We start from the raw sequence: 20,849 nt of genomic DNA on the forward strand, positions 1-20,849 counted from the left end.
TCGCCTTTCCAAAATTCTTTCATACAAAATGTATAAGAAGGACGTGGTGCAAAACAGATTCAAGAGGTGCGCTTATGGCACGCCCGCGCCCGCGCCGCTTGTGTTTGACCCGCGCCTAAGGAAAGAGCTATGTAGCTAAGTAGTAATAATAATTATACTGGGTATATATTAGATATATTCTATAAGATGTGTTCATCCTTTAATATTGATATCATTCACTGTCGTACTGTACTGTACTGTACATTAATTGTAAATCATATAATGGACAAATAAATTTATTTCATTTCATTTCATTTCATTCGTGATACATATTATGTTTAAATATGCGCTCATCCGTACGAAAAGCGTTAAAAACGGACTGTTTTGCTATCTAATTCTACGGTCTTGTTGCTTGTGCAGAAAGCGGCTGTGTAATTGATGAAATGAATGCTTATTATGAAAGAAATATTTTAAATGATAACATATTATACACAATATCTATCATAAATACGAATATGAACCGGCATAAAGTTATAACGCCAATGTAAAACTTAAACAAGAACGAGGATCTGAGTTGGAAAGTTTAATTAGAAATGTCTACAAAAATTGACAAGTAACTAACTTCGGAAGTCGAGATAACTCGCTTTTGAAATTTTCAGATTTAATTTTCAGTTTTTAAATTCATAATTATTATGAATGATATTAAAAATTTTCGTAACGTGTTAATTAATGTGGGACTTAGTAGGGGGTTAACAAACGTTTGGGAGTATGAAGAACGGACTACGCTACATCCAATTTTATTTTTAATTTTATGAATAAAAAGCTTAACCAGCTTACAGAATTTAGGTTATTACTCCCAGCACTAATTAAGTAACTTTGTTCTTATCTACTAAGGTTTGATTAAAACATTACGCTATCAGTACCAACCAAATTATTTTGTATTTTAGTAAACACAAAAACATAAATAAACACGCATAACAGCGCCGTAATCAAGCTGAAGTAGTTATTGTCCTGTAGGGTGTATTTTCATACGAAAATTAAGCCCTGCGGAGTGAAAGGCAGTAAAGTTTTTGTTAAGGTCATAAGTTCGCGTGAGCGGACACACGTTGCATGCCGATTACGCGATAACTTTTATATTACAAACCGTAACTAGGGGTAGAAGGAAAAATAACACCACTTCGTGAGTGGTCACAACATGGCTCATGTTATTTCTTGTTTCGAAGACAATGCTCTATTAATAACAATATGGAACAGTTAATATATTATGTAAAAGTGGGAGTAGGAGCATTCAAACTCGTGTAGTGATAAACAGCCATTTAAGGTGTAATCTCACATGCACCACCATTGACATGCACGCCTGCACCTCCTCTATTATCATAACTAGCTCGTCTGCAATGTTGGGAGTATAAAGTACCATTAAAGCGTACGAGATAGTAACAATGCATAATACACTTTGAATTTTCCACAATACGTAATATAAATTCTAGTTTGGATATGGGAGTATCTTCTTTTGAAGCCGTGAAAAGAGTAGACGTTATCCTGTTATTTATAAGCATAAGCCAATTACCCATGATATTTAATTTGTTATAGTGGTCTTGATAATTTATTTTAATTTCAAAATTTGGTTAAGTTAATTTAATTAGAGTTAGGTAACTAGTCCAATTTATGTTATCTTGAGTAGACTTCAAAAGATAAGTTTAGAACCTTTGTAAATACAATTACGTTGGTAAATACTAAATGTTTATTAATAAATGATTGACGTAAATAAATTTAGATTAAAGGATCGAAGAACTTAATTCTTTTATTAAATATAGCTCAGATTAGTTTTTGTGTTAAGCATTATTCTACCTTTTACCTTTTAAAACTTTTATGCGAAGGGAAGTTCAATGCTAAACATACATTTCCGATTGATAGTATACTTATTTGTATTCTAGCTACGTTTTATTCAGGAATTCGATATTTTTTAATGCAAGCAGCATAATTCGCATTCTTGTCCTTGTGTCAGATGCGATTCCATGAAATGTAATTACGTAATCGGAAGTCCTTATTCTACATAGACGCAAATCGTATTCCGCATACAGATAAATGTTGCTGTATTATAATATGCATGCTATTTACATAATGAATATGCAAGATGATTTAATTGTTATTGTGTTTCTTTAGGCAACCGAAATCAATTGTTTGAACTATTTTGGCTAGACTTTTGTTCTATGCCTGGTTAAAATAATTTAATGAGATCATCGGTCCTCACTTAAAATAGGTACTAAAAAGCTCTCAAATTGTGTAACATAATCTTTATTCTAATTTAAAGTCACTATTTTTTATTTATTGATAACGATTTATTGTTTGATCATTAGAAGATAATTATAATTATGAAAAATCTTATACTTTTCCTGTTTTACAAAACTTATTCTAACAATACATAGTATGAAAAATCTTATGAATCACAAGTTGTTTCTTACAAATTATTAATTGTTACAAGTCTAATCATTAAAAACTTGAAACTGCATCCCAACTAAAATGTTGTAACAGAACAGCTGTATTACGTTATAAATTTATTTTACTGGTCATATTTCAAATAAATTCCCTTCGTGAGAGGAGTAACAGCATACAGTGAAATCTGTATCGAATGATTAAGTGACGATGAATAAGCAGTGCGGTATCTTGTTTGTGGGTAGATCCAGTGCCTTTGCTCTCCAGTTACATTCTCCTACATGATATGTACCAATATAAATATTGTTCTAAATACATATTCACTATTAATTAGACGCTCATCTTAGAGGAATAGACATGACAATGACGGCTGTTATAATTAAGCCTCAAATGTTTAGCTAGGTATACGTTCTCTTAGTATTATTTTAATACATATTTCTTCATTTTGATTTTATCGGTATCATTAAGGGGATTAACAAATGTCTTATTTTATTACTTTCATGTGCCATTAAAATGTTGTCAAATCTCACTAACATTGTAAAAAATATACCGCATTGTCGTTAATAATAGAACCATTCATCATCTAAACCCCAAAATGTTATTGTTGCTTATGTCAATGTAATAAACAATTTCTATACAATACAAAGGACCGAAGTTCGTAAGTCCAGTATTATACAGGGGTTTCATATTAATATTTATGACCGGAAAATTATCATCAAAATGTATATCGGTTTGCAATTTAGCCTTTGTCGACAATATAAGCAAATAATAGGTTGCTTATGTATTGTGTATGTTTTATATACACATTTATAATTTGACCACATTGATAGAAAGAACGTTTACCTTTTTACTCCGGCTTTAATCTAGTTAAGTACAGAATTGTTTGCTTTTCTTCCGGATCCGTGCGTCACGCTCCCTCTTGGCTAATTAAATTTACGCCTTTTACTGTTATTCTCGTAAAAAGGAACATATTGTTCTTGTAATAGGAACGCAATTAGATGCAAGTAAAATAAAAAATATATTATGGTACTTAATCAACTTTTATGTAGATTATATTTTATTCTGTAAGGCTCACATAACACGTTTTCTGAATTCTCCAAAGTGTAATATTTTTTAACTTAAGATTGCTTTACATTATCTCTCTGTTAAAGATAAAACGGAATAAAGTGAATATAAATGGGTACTTAATACTTATACGATTGAAGAAATGTTACCGCTAAACTTACAAGAGATTTGATAACAAGTATCAAAACTTTTAATAAAATTTTAAATTTTATTATACCTGTATTATTATTCTCTATTTTCGCTCTAAAACACTGAATCGTTGATCTTCTAAAAATACACATAACGTCGTATGTATATCTGAGAATCTATAATCTATCAATACATCGTCATATTATATTTAGCTTTCCGCTTTGCAAACATGTAAGTACTTTATTATTTTTAACGCTTCCTGTTAAACTTTCCCGGTAAAATATAACAGTGCACCTGGTGCAATATTTTACCAGCATTCCCCATAAATCTCCACATGCGCACACGCATTAGAGCACTAACTCGACCCAGAATCCTCAACATAAACACCACTTGCTTACCCGAACACTTCATAATCAATTTGCTAAGCATATGTGTATGTATGTATTAAGTGTTGAAATTCAAATATTTATCTTCAGTTCCCATACGTAAGCGCAACCGACCGTTGACCCTGGTCGGTCGTATGGGCGCCTTTAGTCGTGAGTACATCTGCTTTTTGTACAAAAGCTGTTCGCTCTGGGAGTTGAGATATTATGTTGACAACTAAAAGTTCCTCCTACACGTATCCCGCGTTAATTCTGATGTTAAGTAATGAGGAAGAGGAAGTTGTTAATGAAACTTCGACGGCGTTTCGTCAAAGATATAACGGTAATTTAGTATCTTGCATAATTTTAGTATGAAATTTGAATTAACATAAAACCTTTAGAACAGAGTAGATTAATTTTAATTGTTTAATGTGTTCTTTAAAATATTGAATTGTATTATTATTATACGAGTAGATACCTAATAGAAATCGTAAAAATCATGTTTGAAAAAGTAAATTAAATTAGAATAAGTAACCTCCGTATTATTTTTTAAGTAAGTACCTAATGTTTTTTGCATACGATTCTTATGAGTCAATATAATTCTTGTTTTCTTATAAACCTTCAGAACTTAGCACTAACAAGAACAACCTAGACAAGAACACCAGACTAGAAACCTTCTAATAGTTTGCAAAATATTATCCTCCACAACAAATATTGTACGTTCGAAGTATTCTTTACTAGTTTATCCAACAACAATATTTACTTTGTACAAAGATACGGAGCGGGTCGAGTAAGTATAATATAATTTTTGTAACCCAATTTTCCACGTTCCACAACATAAAGTAGGAGTAGTGGGTTGACAATTCAATTTCCTTATATTTTAGCGTTGGTTTGAGCTAACGAATTTTATAAAATAGTGTAAAAATGTTTGGTCGCAATTTTAAATCAACTTCATTATTTGTGTTAAAGAGTAATGCTACCAATTAACGGAATAATAACATATTGGCCACAGAGTATAAACGGCTGTAACATCATAACGAGAGTGGAATGAAATGGTTTTGTGTCGTATTCCACCGGGCGCTCGCTGCGGGTCAGCGAGTCGCGGTGGACACGAGTCAATTTAATTAAAACGACGACGCGGCCAATGCACCTAAAACGATGAATGCACCGAATTACAATCTGTATTCAATCAGACAATGCTGACGCAAATTGTATTGATAGATTACTTTATTGATGAAAATGTTCTAAAAGCTTCTGAACAAACCGAACAAATCGTTAGCAAATGTAATTCGCAAATATACAAGCCTTTTCAGTAACTCATATCGTTAGATTAGATCATCGAGGTAATCCGTTTCTTTATTTTCAAAAGTTCAATAGGATTACATTGGTTAGATAAACAAACTCTGCTTGCAGAAATGGGAAAACCGAGGATTCTGAACAATCCATAACGGTAATTTGCGGAGCTTTCGTCGTATAATTCAAAGGTCCCGTTTCATTAGCTCCACATAAAGGTTACCTGAGCTCTCTGCCATTGCGAAGACTCAATTATACCATTATTTCCTACACTGATGGTAGCTTATTACGTTATGAGTTCTTAATAGCCCTTAATGACAGTGGACATTTTTTTGCAAATAATGCTAAATTAGTAGAGAGTATAGACTAATTGATAAAGAGGCAGTATATTTATTTATTTATTTATTTAATCATTTATTGTACCACACCATTTAATATTACAATGTACAGTATAATATATATCTGTTTGGATGCGAAGTACAAAAGGTGACCTTATCGCTTAAAAGCGATTTCTTCCAGGCCACCTAAGGTAGAGGATAGATATATAATACATATAATTAATGGAACGCGGGTGGCTGAAAAAGTAAAAGGGAAAAGAAAAAAAATATATATATATATATATATATATATTATGTATATGCAGTATATATTTTGATCAGAAGGGAAATATATTCCATCTTTATTTCTAAGTAAAAGAATTTTACTAATAATTAATAATTGACAAGACAGATTAATAATTGAGAGTTTTAAAATAAAACAAACTTAAAAATATTGAAAATAGAGCACGTTACATCTCAGTTATTAGTAACGTAGAAACAAGAACAACAATAACTATGAAATATGCAACTTCAGTGAGATTGTAGTCTTTTATTAGCAAAGAATGTTTCATAAAATACATATCTTCTATCTAGAAAACAATATATCATACAACACGGTGTCTTTGTTGTGACATTCCAATGTTTAAAAATTACGTTTTATACAAACTACTACTCCTTTTCATACAACTACTTTTATTAAATAATGGGCGCCCATTATCTCGATGTGGGCGCCCCATATTTTAGACAGAAGCGGAAAGGCTTACCTATGTTATGAGCTCAATGAAAACCTTTGTATGAATATTTATTTTCTGATGAATACCTGTAACAACAATATGGAATCAGTGCTAAGCCCATTACAATACTGTGGCATTGCATTGTTAAAAGTTTATTCATTATTTTTTTAAAGACAACCAATACATACCTATGTTTTATCTAGAAAAGTTTTATTCAATTTTGTATTTACATATTAATATGTTGTTTTTTTTTTTCAATATATAATCTACTTTGGTTGTGCGGTGTGCAACATAATATATACTCTTTCAGAAAAAGAAATGATAAATATACTGATCAATAAAACCGGGTAATAGAAATCTGGTTCGTTTAGTAGAATACCTATTGATTGAGTTAAATCCAGATACGAGCTAATTACTACGTAAAAGAGGTGTTCTATATCCCAAATTCGACCTCCTAAGCTAAAATCAGTTCCGTCTGATTGAACACTAATCGACAAACCCAATCACGTTTGTAACATTCGTGATTCGTACAAATACGAGTATATAATTAATTAATAGTCTACGTAGTTTATTGCTGCTATCTTTTTGTAGAAACTAAAAGTAATTCAAATACTAATTTAACTTAAACATTCGTTGAATATTATGATTAAGCATACACGATGGATACAAATAGTTCAAGGAAATTTATGTACAAAACAAAGTTTGTAGAGCAAGTAAGCCTTATGCCGAATTTTCAGAGTTTGCAAGACTCGACAACTCGCTACGAAGTAGCATCTGAAATTCTTAAGAGCTTTTGGTATTACCTAAATTAAGACGTAGTACGTTGACTGTATTTAAATTGAAGAGAAGTTGTGCTCGTATTGTCTTGTGTTTGAATTTATACAAGTACAATACTTGTAGATATCTACTTTCCGAAATAAATGACATATTATAATACATATTTAAGACGCAATGGAGAAATTATATATTTGTTTATTTTTATCACATTAGCTCTACAAATCTCTACAAATTGACGATCATCGAATTTTGGAGATGTGATCAAAGTAACAACAGAATGCAAAATACGAATAACATTTTAAAATCGCAAAACATATTCCCTCTACAAAAGTATAGTTTTGTAAACTCTTGTTATTTTATAAATAATTGATTTTCTTCCACAAAGAAAGTATAGTTCTTTAATCTTAAAGCTTTGCCATTTTGTAGCGAGCGTTTTGTTGACAGTCCACGATTTAGATGCAATCTTTTAATTACATTGAACCCGTTTGTATAAAGTTAAGTAATTAAGAGAATTTATTTCCACATAAATCCCATGCATACAAATTCGAATTTATATATAAACAATTTCCGTACGTATACAATTATATTTTTGTAATGAATCATTCTTGCATCATCTGAGGACATAAAGTCTAATCGTCTTCACGGGAAATAGCTCTGTTTTATTGAAGAATGGCAATAAAACACCTACCTTTATTGACCTGCCATTAAAATTTATTGTCCAACATTATATTGTGTATATTTAAGGAAAGGTTTGTTTACGCATGTCGCGTCTTCAATTTAAAATAGACTGAATGTTCGGCAACATTTTAACAGGATGTAAAACTCACTATAGTTACAGTTATATGAGACCAAATCGTAACTTTTTCATTACCCCTCTACATGACACGTCTCGCCGGCGTCACTGAAATGTGAATGGCTAGACAGTAGACGGCGCGGCACCGCATTGTGCATTACCACTTCTTTACGAAAACGAGTTTCTCTTTAGGTGTTTTCTTTAAAGTCCTCGACATGTGTACCTACAGATAGTGACTTCACTTTTATTCACCGTGATTTTCAGCGGGAACAAAGTGCAACGTTCCTCAGACGCCTTCGTTTATTATTATCCACACGTATCGCTGACTTATCGTGATCGTTATCTACACCGTTGTGGTCGTGTAATTAAGCTCCATAATTACGTTAGACGAAACAAAGGGGGCGCATCGTGATACCGTTTGAGGGAAAACCTGCCTTTCCCTTTTTTTGCGAAAGCCGAAAGGGATCCAAACTACATACAGAGTACAGACGGACTATTTACGGACTTATCTGCAAATAAAGACAGACATTTAACGCGTGGAAATTTCTAATGTTGTTTTTTTTTTATTAAAATTAAATCAATATAATTTTGTGTTATGACCTTACATTTGATATACATAGTATTATATTATGGTGAATTTACATGTTGCTTTATGTTTGACCAAAAGAACTCGTAACAAAAGAGAAACCACTATGTTCAAGCGTTGGTGTTCGAACAATAAAAAATATTACTTCTTACGTCCCTACAGTGAAATATATGTTTTTTGAATCGATGAATTTTTTATAATCGTTTGACATTCGAATCCGTAGAAACTAGAAATACACAATACATGACGCAAAACCAAAGGAATAACTTTGTGTAGGCACTCATATTATAATTTTAAAGAAGAGAGTCTATGTATTGGATTTTTTATTGGTTTTATACCCGCATAATTACCTGAAATCTAAATTTATACAGTAAGAGGAAGAGGGATATGCAAAGTATATGTAAATTATGCATTACTTATATATATTTTGCATAATATATGCGCTAGTACATTCTTCGCAAGGGTCAAACGCAAAGCCTATTAAAACATTAGATCAAAAGATTATCTTCTCAGTTTTTACGTATTTACTGGAATTTATCAGACCGTTTATGACTTACTAGTTAAGGGTTAAGATTAGTAACAATTTATAAAATAATGAAATTAACTCATAAACTATGCATATAACATTTCAAGCTCTTAATATTAGGAAACTATTTTCGATTGAATCATTTCGATTGGTTATGGTTTGGCGTAGGAAATAAAAGATTAAACTTAATATAGCGGCTTTAGTGTGGAACGTTTAACAAAAGAAACTATTTAATGCATATGCACGATCATCACTATTGGAACCTCGGCTAGCATTCTTGCAGATGAAATCTTTGTGACTCGATTCAGTAAATTAAAAGCGGTTGAGTAAGCTTTTACGAAAGCAACTCTTATTTAACTGAACACTCGTGTACCAATACATTTGCTAGCTAATAGTCGAAATTCTCCCTAAGACAGAATTCTATTCTGTCGTCACGTACTAGAATGCACTTAAACAAAGCTGTTCTTGGAAGTTTTAAAGTAAATTTTTCGACTGAAGCAAGTTACAAACGGTGCGTGTCCCAAATGGCGAATGTCGTTAACTTTGGCTGGTTATAAATCTTCCGAATAGCTCTCTTTATCGGCTTTCGTTAAACCCTGCAACAGACACTTCAAAGTGTATATCTAAAGATTTTTTAAATTGATCTGTCGACCAATGTTTATAGATCCATCGCCGTGATTATTTTTATAAGATGCATTGATCTTGATTATGGAGTGATGTTGTTTAAACAAATATTTAAACAGTTTAAGTGTACCCTTTCACTTTTATGAAATAGGTACTTCACTAGTTAATATTATTATTGTGAAGAACGATTTATATTGAGCTTATATGAGAGAATTGGTGTTCTTGAAATATCATGAATCAGTTATAAATACCTGTCAACATCTTTTGATATTTTTAATATACATAGTAGTTATCTACTGCCACACAATTGTATATTTTCGTTGCTCTTACCAAATATAAACATAAATTCACTCTTGAGTACGTAAAACCGATTGAAAAAAAAGCTTCTTAAAAAGCACGTTCATCCCGCTTCAAGTAAAATATATTTCTTATTTTGCAAAGAAAATATTCTATTTCGTTTTGCGGAAATAGGAAAGGTATTAATGCACGTTAGCTTTGAAACGGCACAACAACGAAACAGGTCGGCAAAGATTAATGGACTCAAAATTGCATCCAGTAATGCAATAACGCCGACTTTGCGAAGCTCAATGTTTTGTTGTTTAGACATGTGACCGTTTGAATGATGTAAGATTTCACAGTTTCATCTCTAAGATGAGCTGCATGTGTTCATTATTGTTCCTGGAATTCAACTGTGTTCTACTCTAATTTGTATTACTTTATGTGTAATATATTTTTTTTTAATATCTCCTAATTACAAATGTTGTAGAAAGCATTGAAGAAAAATTTAAATAACCGACTAGAAAGACAAAAAGCTCCACTTTCAAAGCTAATATTTTGCACTCTCCTAAAGCAGTTAGAAAATACAACTTAAACTATATCATTTCATTTAATTAAAGTAGGAAGAGTAAACTTCTACAATGTCTATAGACTCCGTAGTTCTAGCAGTGTCCATTTCACTAATTAAAATGCTCTTAAGTGCAGCTTAACAAATGGCATAGGCTAATAAAATCGAGCGACAACGATTACTGCTTGAGCCGGGATTATTACAGAATTACAAAATGAGAGCCAGGCCTCCTAAAAGGCTTATATAATTGGTTATAAAGGGGATAATACGGTTTTATGGTCTGAAAACAAAGCCAAAAGTTATGTGGGCTATACACCGTGTTGTCACTAAAGATACTGTTGCTTTAATTGAGCTAAGTTTGAAGAGTATATTAGTTTAGTTGAGAACATACCAAAGTTAAAAACATGAGATTGCAATAATTTAAAATTATCAAATTGCTTGCTATAATGAAGTAATCAAATATAGGTATCCCTTGAAACTTTTAATCGACATGCAAATTAGAATACGATTTTAAACTGTATTTATACTTATCTAAAATTGCATCTCTTTATAATAACGCGTGAAATTGCATTAATTACTACATATAATTACATTATCGTAAATACAGTTGGTGTGTATTTATGCGGTGCATAAAATGACAGTGTTGTCTGATAACCACTGCAGCTTAAATATTTGCAACTATTGTTATCACGTCAATAATTTAATGGACTGCACTATCCATGCTTACAGGATTGCAAACCATATTATTATAGTAAATGAACGTGAAATACTCTTTATATGAAACAATTAATGCGTAAAGTTTGGTATTTCAACAATTTCCAGTGATTTGGTATGAAACATTTTAATAAATGTAAACATAATATTTTAGTTCGAAGAATTCGAAGCGTTACCCTAAAATTTAAATAATCGAATATTTATAAAATATCTACAATAATAAATGTATACTTTCAAAATATACCAAGAAATCTAATAAAAACACAAATTATAAATTTTATCAAAAGCTTATTAATCAGTAGGCACCTGAACATACATACAATGTTTACGTTCTAACTAGCCCATAGATGTTCTATTACGATTAGAATAAAACAAATTCGCAATGACCTCGGCATTCAGTAACTAAATAAACTAAATAGAGGGGTTAGTAGAGCTCTCCCTAGTCCCTACAAACTATCCCCTTAAGAGGACACAGATGCCCGCCCTCCGCCAAGAGCCATTTAACGTTCAAGGGTTCCAAAGGTTCAATTGTAGTAAATATTTTTACGGTATTTATTGAGTACTTTTTTCTGAATGAGACGAATCGATATCAATAATATTTTATCCACAAATTTAAATATTTTAGTGAATATTCATTCGTGCACATTTTTACGCGTAAAAATATATTGAATGATAGATTTATTATGTTAAATCTCTATATATGTAATATTTATCCACCAAGCGTGTTATTCTCCGTCATTTTGAATTTTTACATTTTCTATTATTAATTATGTTATGTATAAAAAGTAATCACATCGTTATTGCAAACGTAAAGTAAATAGCAAATTTTACTCAGCTTTTTCGGAGAACGATAAAGTTGCAAAGTTTTAAGAATGAAGGGAATGTGTTTTATTGTATGACCCCTCATATGTCTGGATAATCCCCTCTTCGAGAAACCCGGCGCCCGTATTTCTACTCAGATTTCTAACAGCTAAGCCCGATATAAAGTATCGATAAAAGATAACTCGTAACTCCTCATTGAAAGGAACATCGATAAATTATGTATTGAACAAATCTTTGCGATTTATGGTAAAAAGTTCGCGTAGAGGACAGGGAAAGTTGCGCTAAAAGCAAATAAATCTAATTGAGAACAAATTCGACTCAATGCTATACTTATACATTACTATTATAAAAAGTACAATTTTAAAGTTAAATACGACATTAGCAAACAAATTGAGTCCATTCATAGAAAACTTGAAAACCGTAAGAATGTTAAGTGAGCTCAGAGCAATGTTTGAGATTTGTATCAAGTTGCTACCGAGTTACCCACATTATGTGGCTTCATGCCGCAAGTTGTATACCTACTTCCATATATTATGAACACTAATAGGTATCAACTATCAAGCCAATGGCTTAGCATTACAAAACAGGCCCGATTAATCGTATTAAAGCAGTTATGCGCAACCCAATGACCACTCATGAATAAAAAAATGTATATTATGACAATTTGCATTTTAGATTGGAATGTGGACTACCGTTTAGATTAAACATGTTCTAATTTAAGTTAATCTCACGTTCATGCAACCCATCCCGGCTTAATCTTTCCTGATACAACCCCAACGAAAGCGTAATTTTGGTATGTAGGTTAGTACGAGATTAAAATATGAATCTATTTCGGTATATATACCTATTTAGCAAGTTTTACGCGCAAAAAAGGTAATCCACATCTGAAAAAAATGTAGTTTATCTACATTTATTAGCAATGTAAACAAATCTTTTTTTAAATAAGTAATCATACTGATCAATCAACATAATATGCATAATTAACTTTTAAAATTTCTAAAGTACCTATATTATGAAAAAAGACATCGATGCGAACGATAAAACTAATAACGGCCAGTATTAATCATTGAAAGGAGCTTATGCATTATACTCCTCTTTTGTGACATAATCCGTATTAGGTATTGAATCTTATGAAGTCATTCCTTTATGTGAGGCGATCGATAGGTCGCGCTCAAAATAAATGGAACAATGGAAGAAGCGATATCATTGGAATTGCTTAAAATGCTTTCCATGTATCGACGCGCCGACCGCTCGCCCTACACCGGAACTAACGTAATATATTTGTGAGCCTTATCTGTACACAAATATAACAGTTAATGAAAATAAATCATGTTTAGAAAATCATTAATTTCACTGGAGTACAGGATGTGAGATGAGGGTGTGATTATCGAGATAAACCTGTGCGGGTCACGAAGTTAATGTTATGGTAATTGATTTCTCTTATTCTTAGGTTACTTTCTATGGAATAAATAAAATATTATATCGTCACAGTGGATGATGCAGCGAACCCTTCCAGTTTTAATTAGTAGATTTCTTACAAAGAGTAGTTTTTAAATATCAAATGTTGGTATACGTAACCTATATAACTCGCAAATTAAGTTATGCAAAGTTGATATTAATTAATTAATGTATCCAACATTATCCCAATTAAGAAGCATATAAGTATATCAAAAATGTATTCCCATCTTTCATACTTTAATATTTTTTCTAGTCGCAAGCTAGGTATTTTCATTTATTTAATGAGATGGTTAATAAAACCTTCTTGACTTTTTGATGAAAGTAGGCAAACATTTTTTACTCTTATATTTGAACGACAATTTTGAATTGTAGCGACCCAAATGTTTTACATGAGTCTGCAGAATGTTACCCTAATGGATCCATTCCACAATAAGGATTGGCAGAGAATAGAGCTTACTCATGGCTCAACCTACTCTGCGTAAGTCAAATTGTTGTGCAATATTTTTTATCTAAATATATGAGAGCAAATAAATGCAGCTTGGTAACAAGTGGATCCATATGTTCAAAAAGTTAATACGTGAGAAATAATTCTGCATGACATTTTTACAAGAACAAACCACTAGATACGAAATGTAGGTAGGTACTTATACAAATAACAAAAAATCATGCATTAGGTTATGGAAATTTTCAATATTTTTTTTAATTTTGCGGATAAATATTTCATAGCACTATGTTGAATAAATAACAATTATGAATTATGCATTTTAAATCCCGTTACCTATATTCACATAAAATTTGATAAATTATGATTATAAGTTTAGGACCATATAGTTCCCCTTTTCCTGTGGCAATTGTTATTTGTTCCATGTTTAAATACAGCTTTAACACGGCTTTGTTAGTAGAGATAGCAAATAAGGGCGATTTATATTTAACGAGTTATTTCCTCGACCATAATTGTTTTTAATTTAAAACATTCAATTAGTGGCTATTAGTCATTATACAATTCTGCTCTTACACATACTATTGAATGATTGCGGTCAGTAGATAATTGAACTTTTAAATATAAATTGCTGATGCAAACGTGCTGAACTTTAACTATCACATCGTAATGATTGGTTGTATTCATAAAAATAATGAAGTATTTAAATTAATAACTACTCTCAGTGAACTTTAATAAATTATAATTTACACCAAAAACTGTTTAAGCACCTTCAATATCACATCCAATTTTATGGACAATGTAGGCGACGTTGAAATATAATAACAAAACATAATTCCTATTGCGTAAAAGCAATCCAATCTTCTAAGCACACATGGTGACTTCATAAATCTCGTGTCAGATCGCTACAAGCGGGCTGTGTGTCATAAATACGACGGGTATGTATGTCAAAACATGGGGATTTGGGCCCTGTCTCCCGCGCCTGCGACGGCCCGGCGTTACTGACTGAGATAATGAGAAAAAAAAGATTTATGATCAAATGTAATCAAATTTTATTATCGTCCGTACGACCCCATACCATTAAACATACATAGTGCTTTAATAGCAATTCGAAATTTGTCGTTTACTATTCCACTTCAAAGAGCGCGCTATGTGAAAAGCTATTTATTTCAACACCATTACGTAACGACATGTGTGCTTTCTTTATGTAAGTATACATGGAATGAATGAAATATCCAAATACCAGGATCTGTTGCCAACGAGGTCGTGATTGTGAGTCGCATTACCATAAAATTTTCAGTGGGAATGTAGTGTTGTAATAATGTCGCGTCGGATAGAATAAAAACATTTCTACGCACAGTACGTACACCCTCTTCTCATCCTCCTCGACCTTCTTTGGCCGTCTCTTTGACCCAATTACGTACAACATATTACATTTTTAAACCGCACAAATAACGGCTTATATTTATGAGACGCCCATTCCGGCACCCATCTTTATTAGGTAATATTTGCTCTGAGATCGAGGCTATAAAAATTTGTATAATTAATTTAGTAACAAATATAACAGTGGATAGAAAATTCACTCTCACGATTTGGATTGAGTTTGTCACGATTTGCCGTTAAATTTTTCGAGCAAGTACCTAACTACCTAGGTTGTGAACACATGCTGTACAGTACCCGAGCCTTCTTTTTTAAGATTCTCTGTCCAGGATGACGCAATTGTTCATGTTTTCAGTCAAATCTACCAAATGCCGACAATTTAATAGTTTTGTTCATTTACTTTTCCCACCCAAACGTTTATAATTGTACAAGCTGACCCAATAAGTCACGACTCACGAACGTCACACGCTGCACTCCGTCGCTCTGAACATGACAGATTGTTAATTAATTTAATAAACAACTACAAGTTGACACACTTATCAAGATTACCACAAAATACTGTTTTCAAACTAGCCCGAGGTAAACGCTTGGCATTTCACGGCATCGTAAATCTGGTGAAATTCCACGCAAAAGTTTAAATAAGCCATTTTTTAATAACAAAATGAGTCTCATAATATGTATTTTCATATAAAACGATTCCAACTGTTCCTGTGTTACGCTACGAGTACAACAAAAGCACATAGGGTGCCGCAAAAGGGCCGCTGCCCATATTCAAGTGTTCTGACTTCAATTAGTTATTCAGTTGATTAAGAGTCCCCTTTAGCCACTCTATCATTATCGCTTTACTTTATGCACGTGCCGAGACTAGCTGTACAACCCTCATTCAAGGTCAACAAAACAAAAGAAGCAAATTTTGTACTTCATTGTTTGTTTATATAGAATCTACTTAAGAATTTCTGTTTTAAATAACTACGAACAATTTGCTATTGTATTTTGACATGACCAATATTAAAATATTTCAACAACAAAAAGATAGTTTAAATGAGAATTGTTAAAAAAAATGATAATGTAGTATACTTATCAATATGTATTTACAAAAACATTTCAAAATAATATATACAATACAAAAGACGCTGCCCTATTATATAATGTTACATCTGATATTATTAAAGCAACGAACAATTGGTCGAAAAATAAGAAAATTTCATTAAATCCCTTTGCTTCTGGGAAATCTTATCAGACGCGTGCTGTTCGAAATAAGATTCGAAATACAAGAGCAAAAAGCAATTTACGACGAATATTCTTGAGACAGATTTTTACGTAAATGAAAATAACACGTCGTATAATAAAAAAAGGGTCAACAGATGATAAGTTTTAATTAATTTAGGGCTCAAAAGCGTCGCGTATTGTCATTACGAGAAACACGTTTGGCGCTGTCGAATATCGATACACGAGGGAGGCAATAAATAAAAAGGTTATCTTATGAGATAAGTCCCGACGCCGACGTCACCGCTACTGTGAATGAGCGGGGAGGACACTGTAATCGTAAATACCATTCGCAGCCGCCTCTGTGTTCCCCGATCTCAAATATTTGAGCTGTGGAGTGACTAGCTTATAAAAAAGATTTGTTTTTAAATTTCCGTTCCAAATGTCTGCGAAATATTGTAAAAAAAATCAACATTAGTAGTTACAGATTTTTCAGTAATTGGGAGCAAATAATTTACTTATTATATCTCTCGAATTAAGTAAAAAGAATCTTGCGCATTTTATGTTATGCTTCTCTTCTCTAGGTAATCATTATTATTCTCATTTTTAGACAAAAATCGTATAAACATTGTATTCACTCTATATAAAAATAAAATGACTCTACACAATACTAGTTAGGTACCTATACCAAAGATATTTTTATGACCGTGAAATTACGATAACCTTTATAATAACAAAGAATTATTCAAACGAACTCATCAATGAATACATATTTATAATTCCGAAATAACTTATCTGCAACAAAAAGCGTTGTAGAGCGTATTTATTATTAAGTAATGTATACCCGGCGGGCGGCGTAAACGCACACCAATGCGCGAAGATTGTAAACACATATCTTCAAACCAGATGAAAGCTGGCGCCCCGACCACTTATCGGCTCCCTACATTCATTCCGTAACAGACTCTGTCACCACCCCAAAATAGATATTGTATTATTATGAGAACAATGACAAAAATGCATGTTTCCATACTTGTGCCTTTATTTTTAACTTGGGATCCATATCTCTGTGTCATACCTTTCTCTTAACTTACGAAAGGTGCTTATTATAATTATTAATTATCCTCAAAAGTTATGCTGTGTATCTTATTAATATTTCTCTATATTCTTCGATTGTTAATTTCCACTCTCTCGGCTCAAAAGTAAATTTATTGTTTTATGTAATTACCCATATGTTGTATGATAAATATGGCACATTAAATAATTTTATCAAAGTAAAGCTAAACATTTCAATAAAAAAATCTTTTTGGTCTATGAAAGTAATATGGATTTTACAGACTCTACAGTTTAAGCTCTACAACCTAGTATACTTATGCCATACCGACAATGTTTGTTACGATTCAACATTACATTTATTATTATGTCGTTTAATGTTGTTACCTAAACCAAAATGCAAATTCTCAAATTAGCAAACAAAATGTAGTCAGCACCATTACTGTGTCCTCACATACATTCAATAGTCAATAGTTTCATTATTAGTACGTTCAACTACCATTTAACCAGACTAACGAACCGAAACGGTATAATGTGCTTCAATTTATACAGTTTAGTTTAACATTCAACGAATATGTCCAAATCTTTAGGGAAAATTAATAAAGCTCATTTCGTGTTAGACTTAATATTTATTTACTAGCTAAGATGGAATTGTCTTTTGCAAAATTATATCTTACAACAATTCCGTATGATACCTTTTTTCATATAGCCCGTAAATCGATCTACCTACAATTTAAGAGTGTAAATCTGAGCCATTTTTGTACCTACAAAAAAACTGTAAAGGCCAGGTGCGCCCAGCATCCGCCTTTGAGTTTAAACTTATAGAAAAAACTAGTTGCAGCTTGAGAGTTGGGACGCCTATTACATTGCGCTCCAGTATATTAAAAGCTCTAATTGCATTTTTATTGGACTATAATTCAGTAAACAGTGTTTTAACAGTTACTTAAAAATTGAATGTATTTACATTTGCTTACTCATTAACTAGCTTTAGGAGATTCCGATTTTTAGAGCTATTACGCACTGTCGACCAGTCGCTGGCGACTCAGTCGCCGGCGACTGTGACTTACTATAGTTTAAATAGGGGCTTGCGCACTTAGTCGTCAGTCGTCCAGGCGACTCGGCGACTCGCCGCGTTGTGGCGACGCACAGGCGACTGGCGGTCGCCGGCGACCAATAGAAGCACGGCTTCAAATGGGAGCGTTCGCACTGCAAGCAACTGTCGTAGCGACTCTTGTAGGGACCGGATTCTGCACGAATGTACTTTGAATACTGTCGCTCGGCTTGGTTTCCTGCCCCTAGTTTCTCTGTTTTGGTCGCCGAGAGACTGAGTCGCTGGCGACTGGTCGACAGTGCGTAATAGCTCTTAAGGCATAATGCCTTTTGCAATCATAATAATTGCTACAATGAATGCGAGTTAGTCAAATTGAAAGGGATTACATAGGAATAAATAATAGTAGTACCTATATGTATTTGAGTTCCGAAGAAAAAATTCATCTAAGAAAATTAAAAAGGGTACGCCCTAAAAAACTATCGATACGCAATTTCTCTTAGTTTCTAACTTGTTCGAAGAAAAAGGGTACATTCTCTGGAGATCCATAACTTATTTTACTCTTATCATGATTTTTTAGGTCATCATTTAAATAACAATGTTTTTAATATTGCAATATAAGTACCTAAAAAGTATTATTTTATTAAGAATTGTTTTATTTAAACTCATAAATAATAATAATTTACTTTGTTCAATCATGAAACTTTTACACAAAGTTCAAGTTAAGTTTATTCATCGCATCTGGCATCTTTTTCGTCCATTTTTAAACAAATCTTTGTTAAGAGTTGCCGAGCGGGCTAAGCTTCTTTAATTTAGGTTGGTACCTGCGTTGAACACCTGTCAGTTTCCCCAAATCTTGACCAGATTTAAGAAGGAATACAAATCAACAAATTTAAAGAATTACATACATATTATAAAGAATGTATCTCACACATAAAAGTAATTCATGCACAATATATAAAAAATATTTTATTTATAAAAAAGCTGCTCAACGGCTGATCGATTTCCGTATCCACTCATTCCGATCTTTTCAATTGTCCTTCATAAAAAGGCGTAATAAAAAATTCCTGGAGAACCCTAAAATTTTGCGTCCTCTTAATAATGCCAAAATTATGTTTGGGTAAGCAAAAAATGTTCTCTTTTCTTAGAAATGATCCTTTTACTAATTTGTTCCTTTTACTTTCACAACGGCCCTTTTAGAAATCATAACATCCACATAATATTAAGTTACCCCAAGTAAATAATACGTTATCGATGTCTTTATAATAGGTACAATTTGCTGAATACTGAGTACTTTTCTATTAATTAAATAATACGAAATTGAATCTCATAAATTGGTACATGTATAATCGCTACCTTTCCCAATCCTTTAGCGTGAAATGACAAATGCCACTTCCAGAAATAATGGAGGCAATTCATTTTAAAATGACAAGCATTAACTTCGTATGGGAGTAATCAACTTTAAGCCTTTTTGCAACATAAAAAAAACAAACGACGCGAAACCAATTTATGATGAGTCAGTCGTCTTCATGGGAATTAAATTTAATAGTAGTAGAGTTCCATTAAAGTTAGTTCGCGAACTTTTTGCATTCCGCGGTCTGAATCCATGTATTAAGTACTTTATTTTTCTACTTAAAAAAGCACAACAGCGTGGGAAGTACTTTCAATGAGAAGTTTAGATAATAATTTAAACAATTAAGAATAAGCGATCAAACATAAGTGACAAGAAGTAAGAAGGTACCTTCCCGATATAGGTATATATTTTATTTTATTGTACACATTACCTTTATTTCTTTTTTCTATTCGGATAAATAATAAAAACAAACACAGAAAAAAGCAGCATAACATGACTTACCTGTGATAAATAGTAGAAATAGTCCCCACATGATTTCAGTTTTGAAAGTCTCGGGACTTACGCTGGAACTGTAGCCATCGTCTCGTCAATTAAAACTCTATAATGTTTACGCGCCTCAGCTGACGACTTTTCGTTTGCCAATCAACCACACACTCGCGCACTGCGGGACCCGCACGCTGCAGTGTCAACGGCCACAAGCTTGAGAAAAACTAGACACCCGGCGAAAGCTGTCTTTCGAGGTCTAGGAGCAGACGCTCAGATAAAGTCTAATTATCCAGGGAATTATTCATTGTTCCAAACGATGGAAACAAAAGTTGACAGGTCTCTTCTGTGATGAAAACATTCACATGGCTCGAGAATGACTAGGAGAGCTCAGTCGAGCGCGATCGCAGCGCACGACGGCTGACTCGCGAGT

At 32.5% G+C, this 20,849-nt stretch overlaps 1 protein-coding gene across 1 annotated transcript in view; it reads right to left on the bottom strand.

The window, feature by feature from the left end:
* dtn (transmembrane protein 132C dtn) overlaps nucleotides 1-20,849 on the bottom strand; it is a 54,826-nt gene extending 33,977 nt beyond the window's left edge. Inside the window, exon 1 of the mRNA XM_090105987.1 lies at nucleotides 20,435-20,849. Within this exon, the coding sequence (XP_089962113.1) occupies nucleotides 20,435-20,465 (31 nt within the window). The 5' untranslated portion in view covers nucleotides 20,466-20,849. The remainder of the gene's footprint in view (nucleotides 1-20,434) is intronic.

This window comes from Colias eurytheme, chromosome 9 (assembly GCF_061535395.1).
Source record: "Colias eurytheme isolate Ceu_HAF_F1 chromosome 9, ilColEury1 Martin Lab GWU primary, whole genome shotgun sequence".
Classification (NCBI taxonomy): domain Eukaryota; kingdom Metazoa; phylum Arthropoda; class Insecta; order Lepidoptera; family Pieridae; genus Colias; species Colias eurytheme.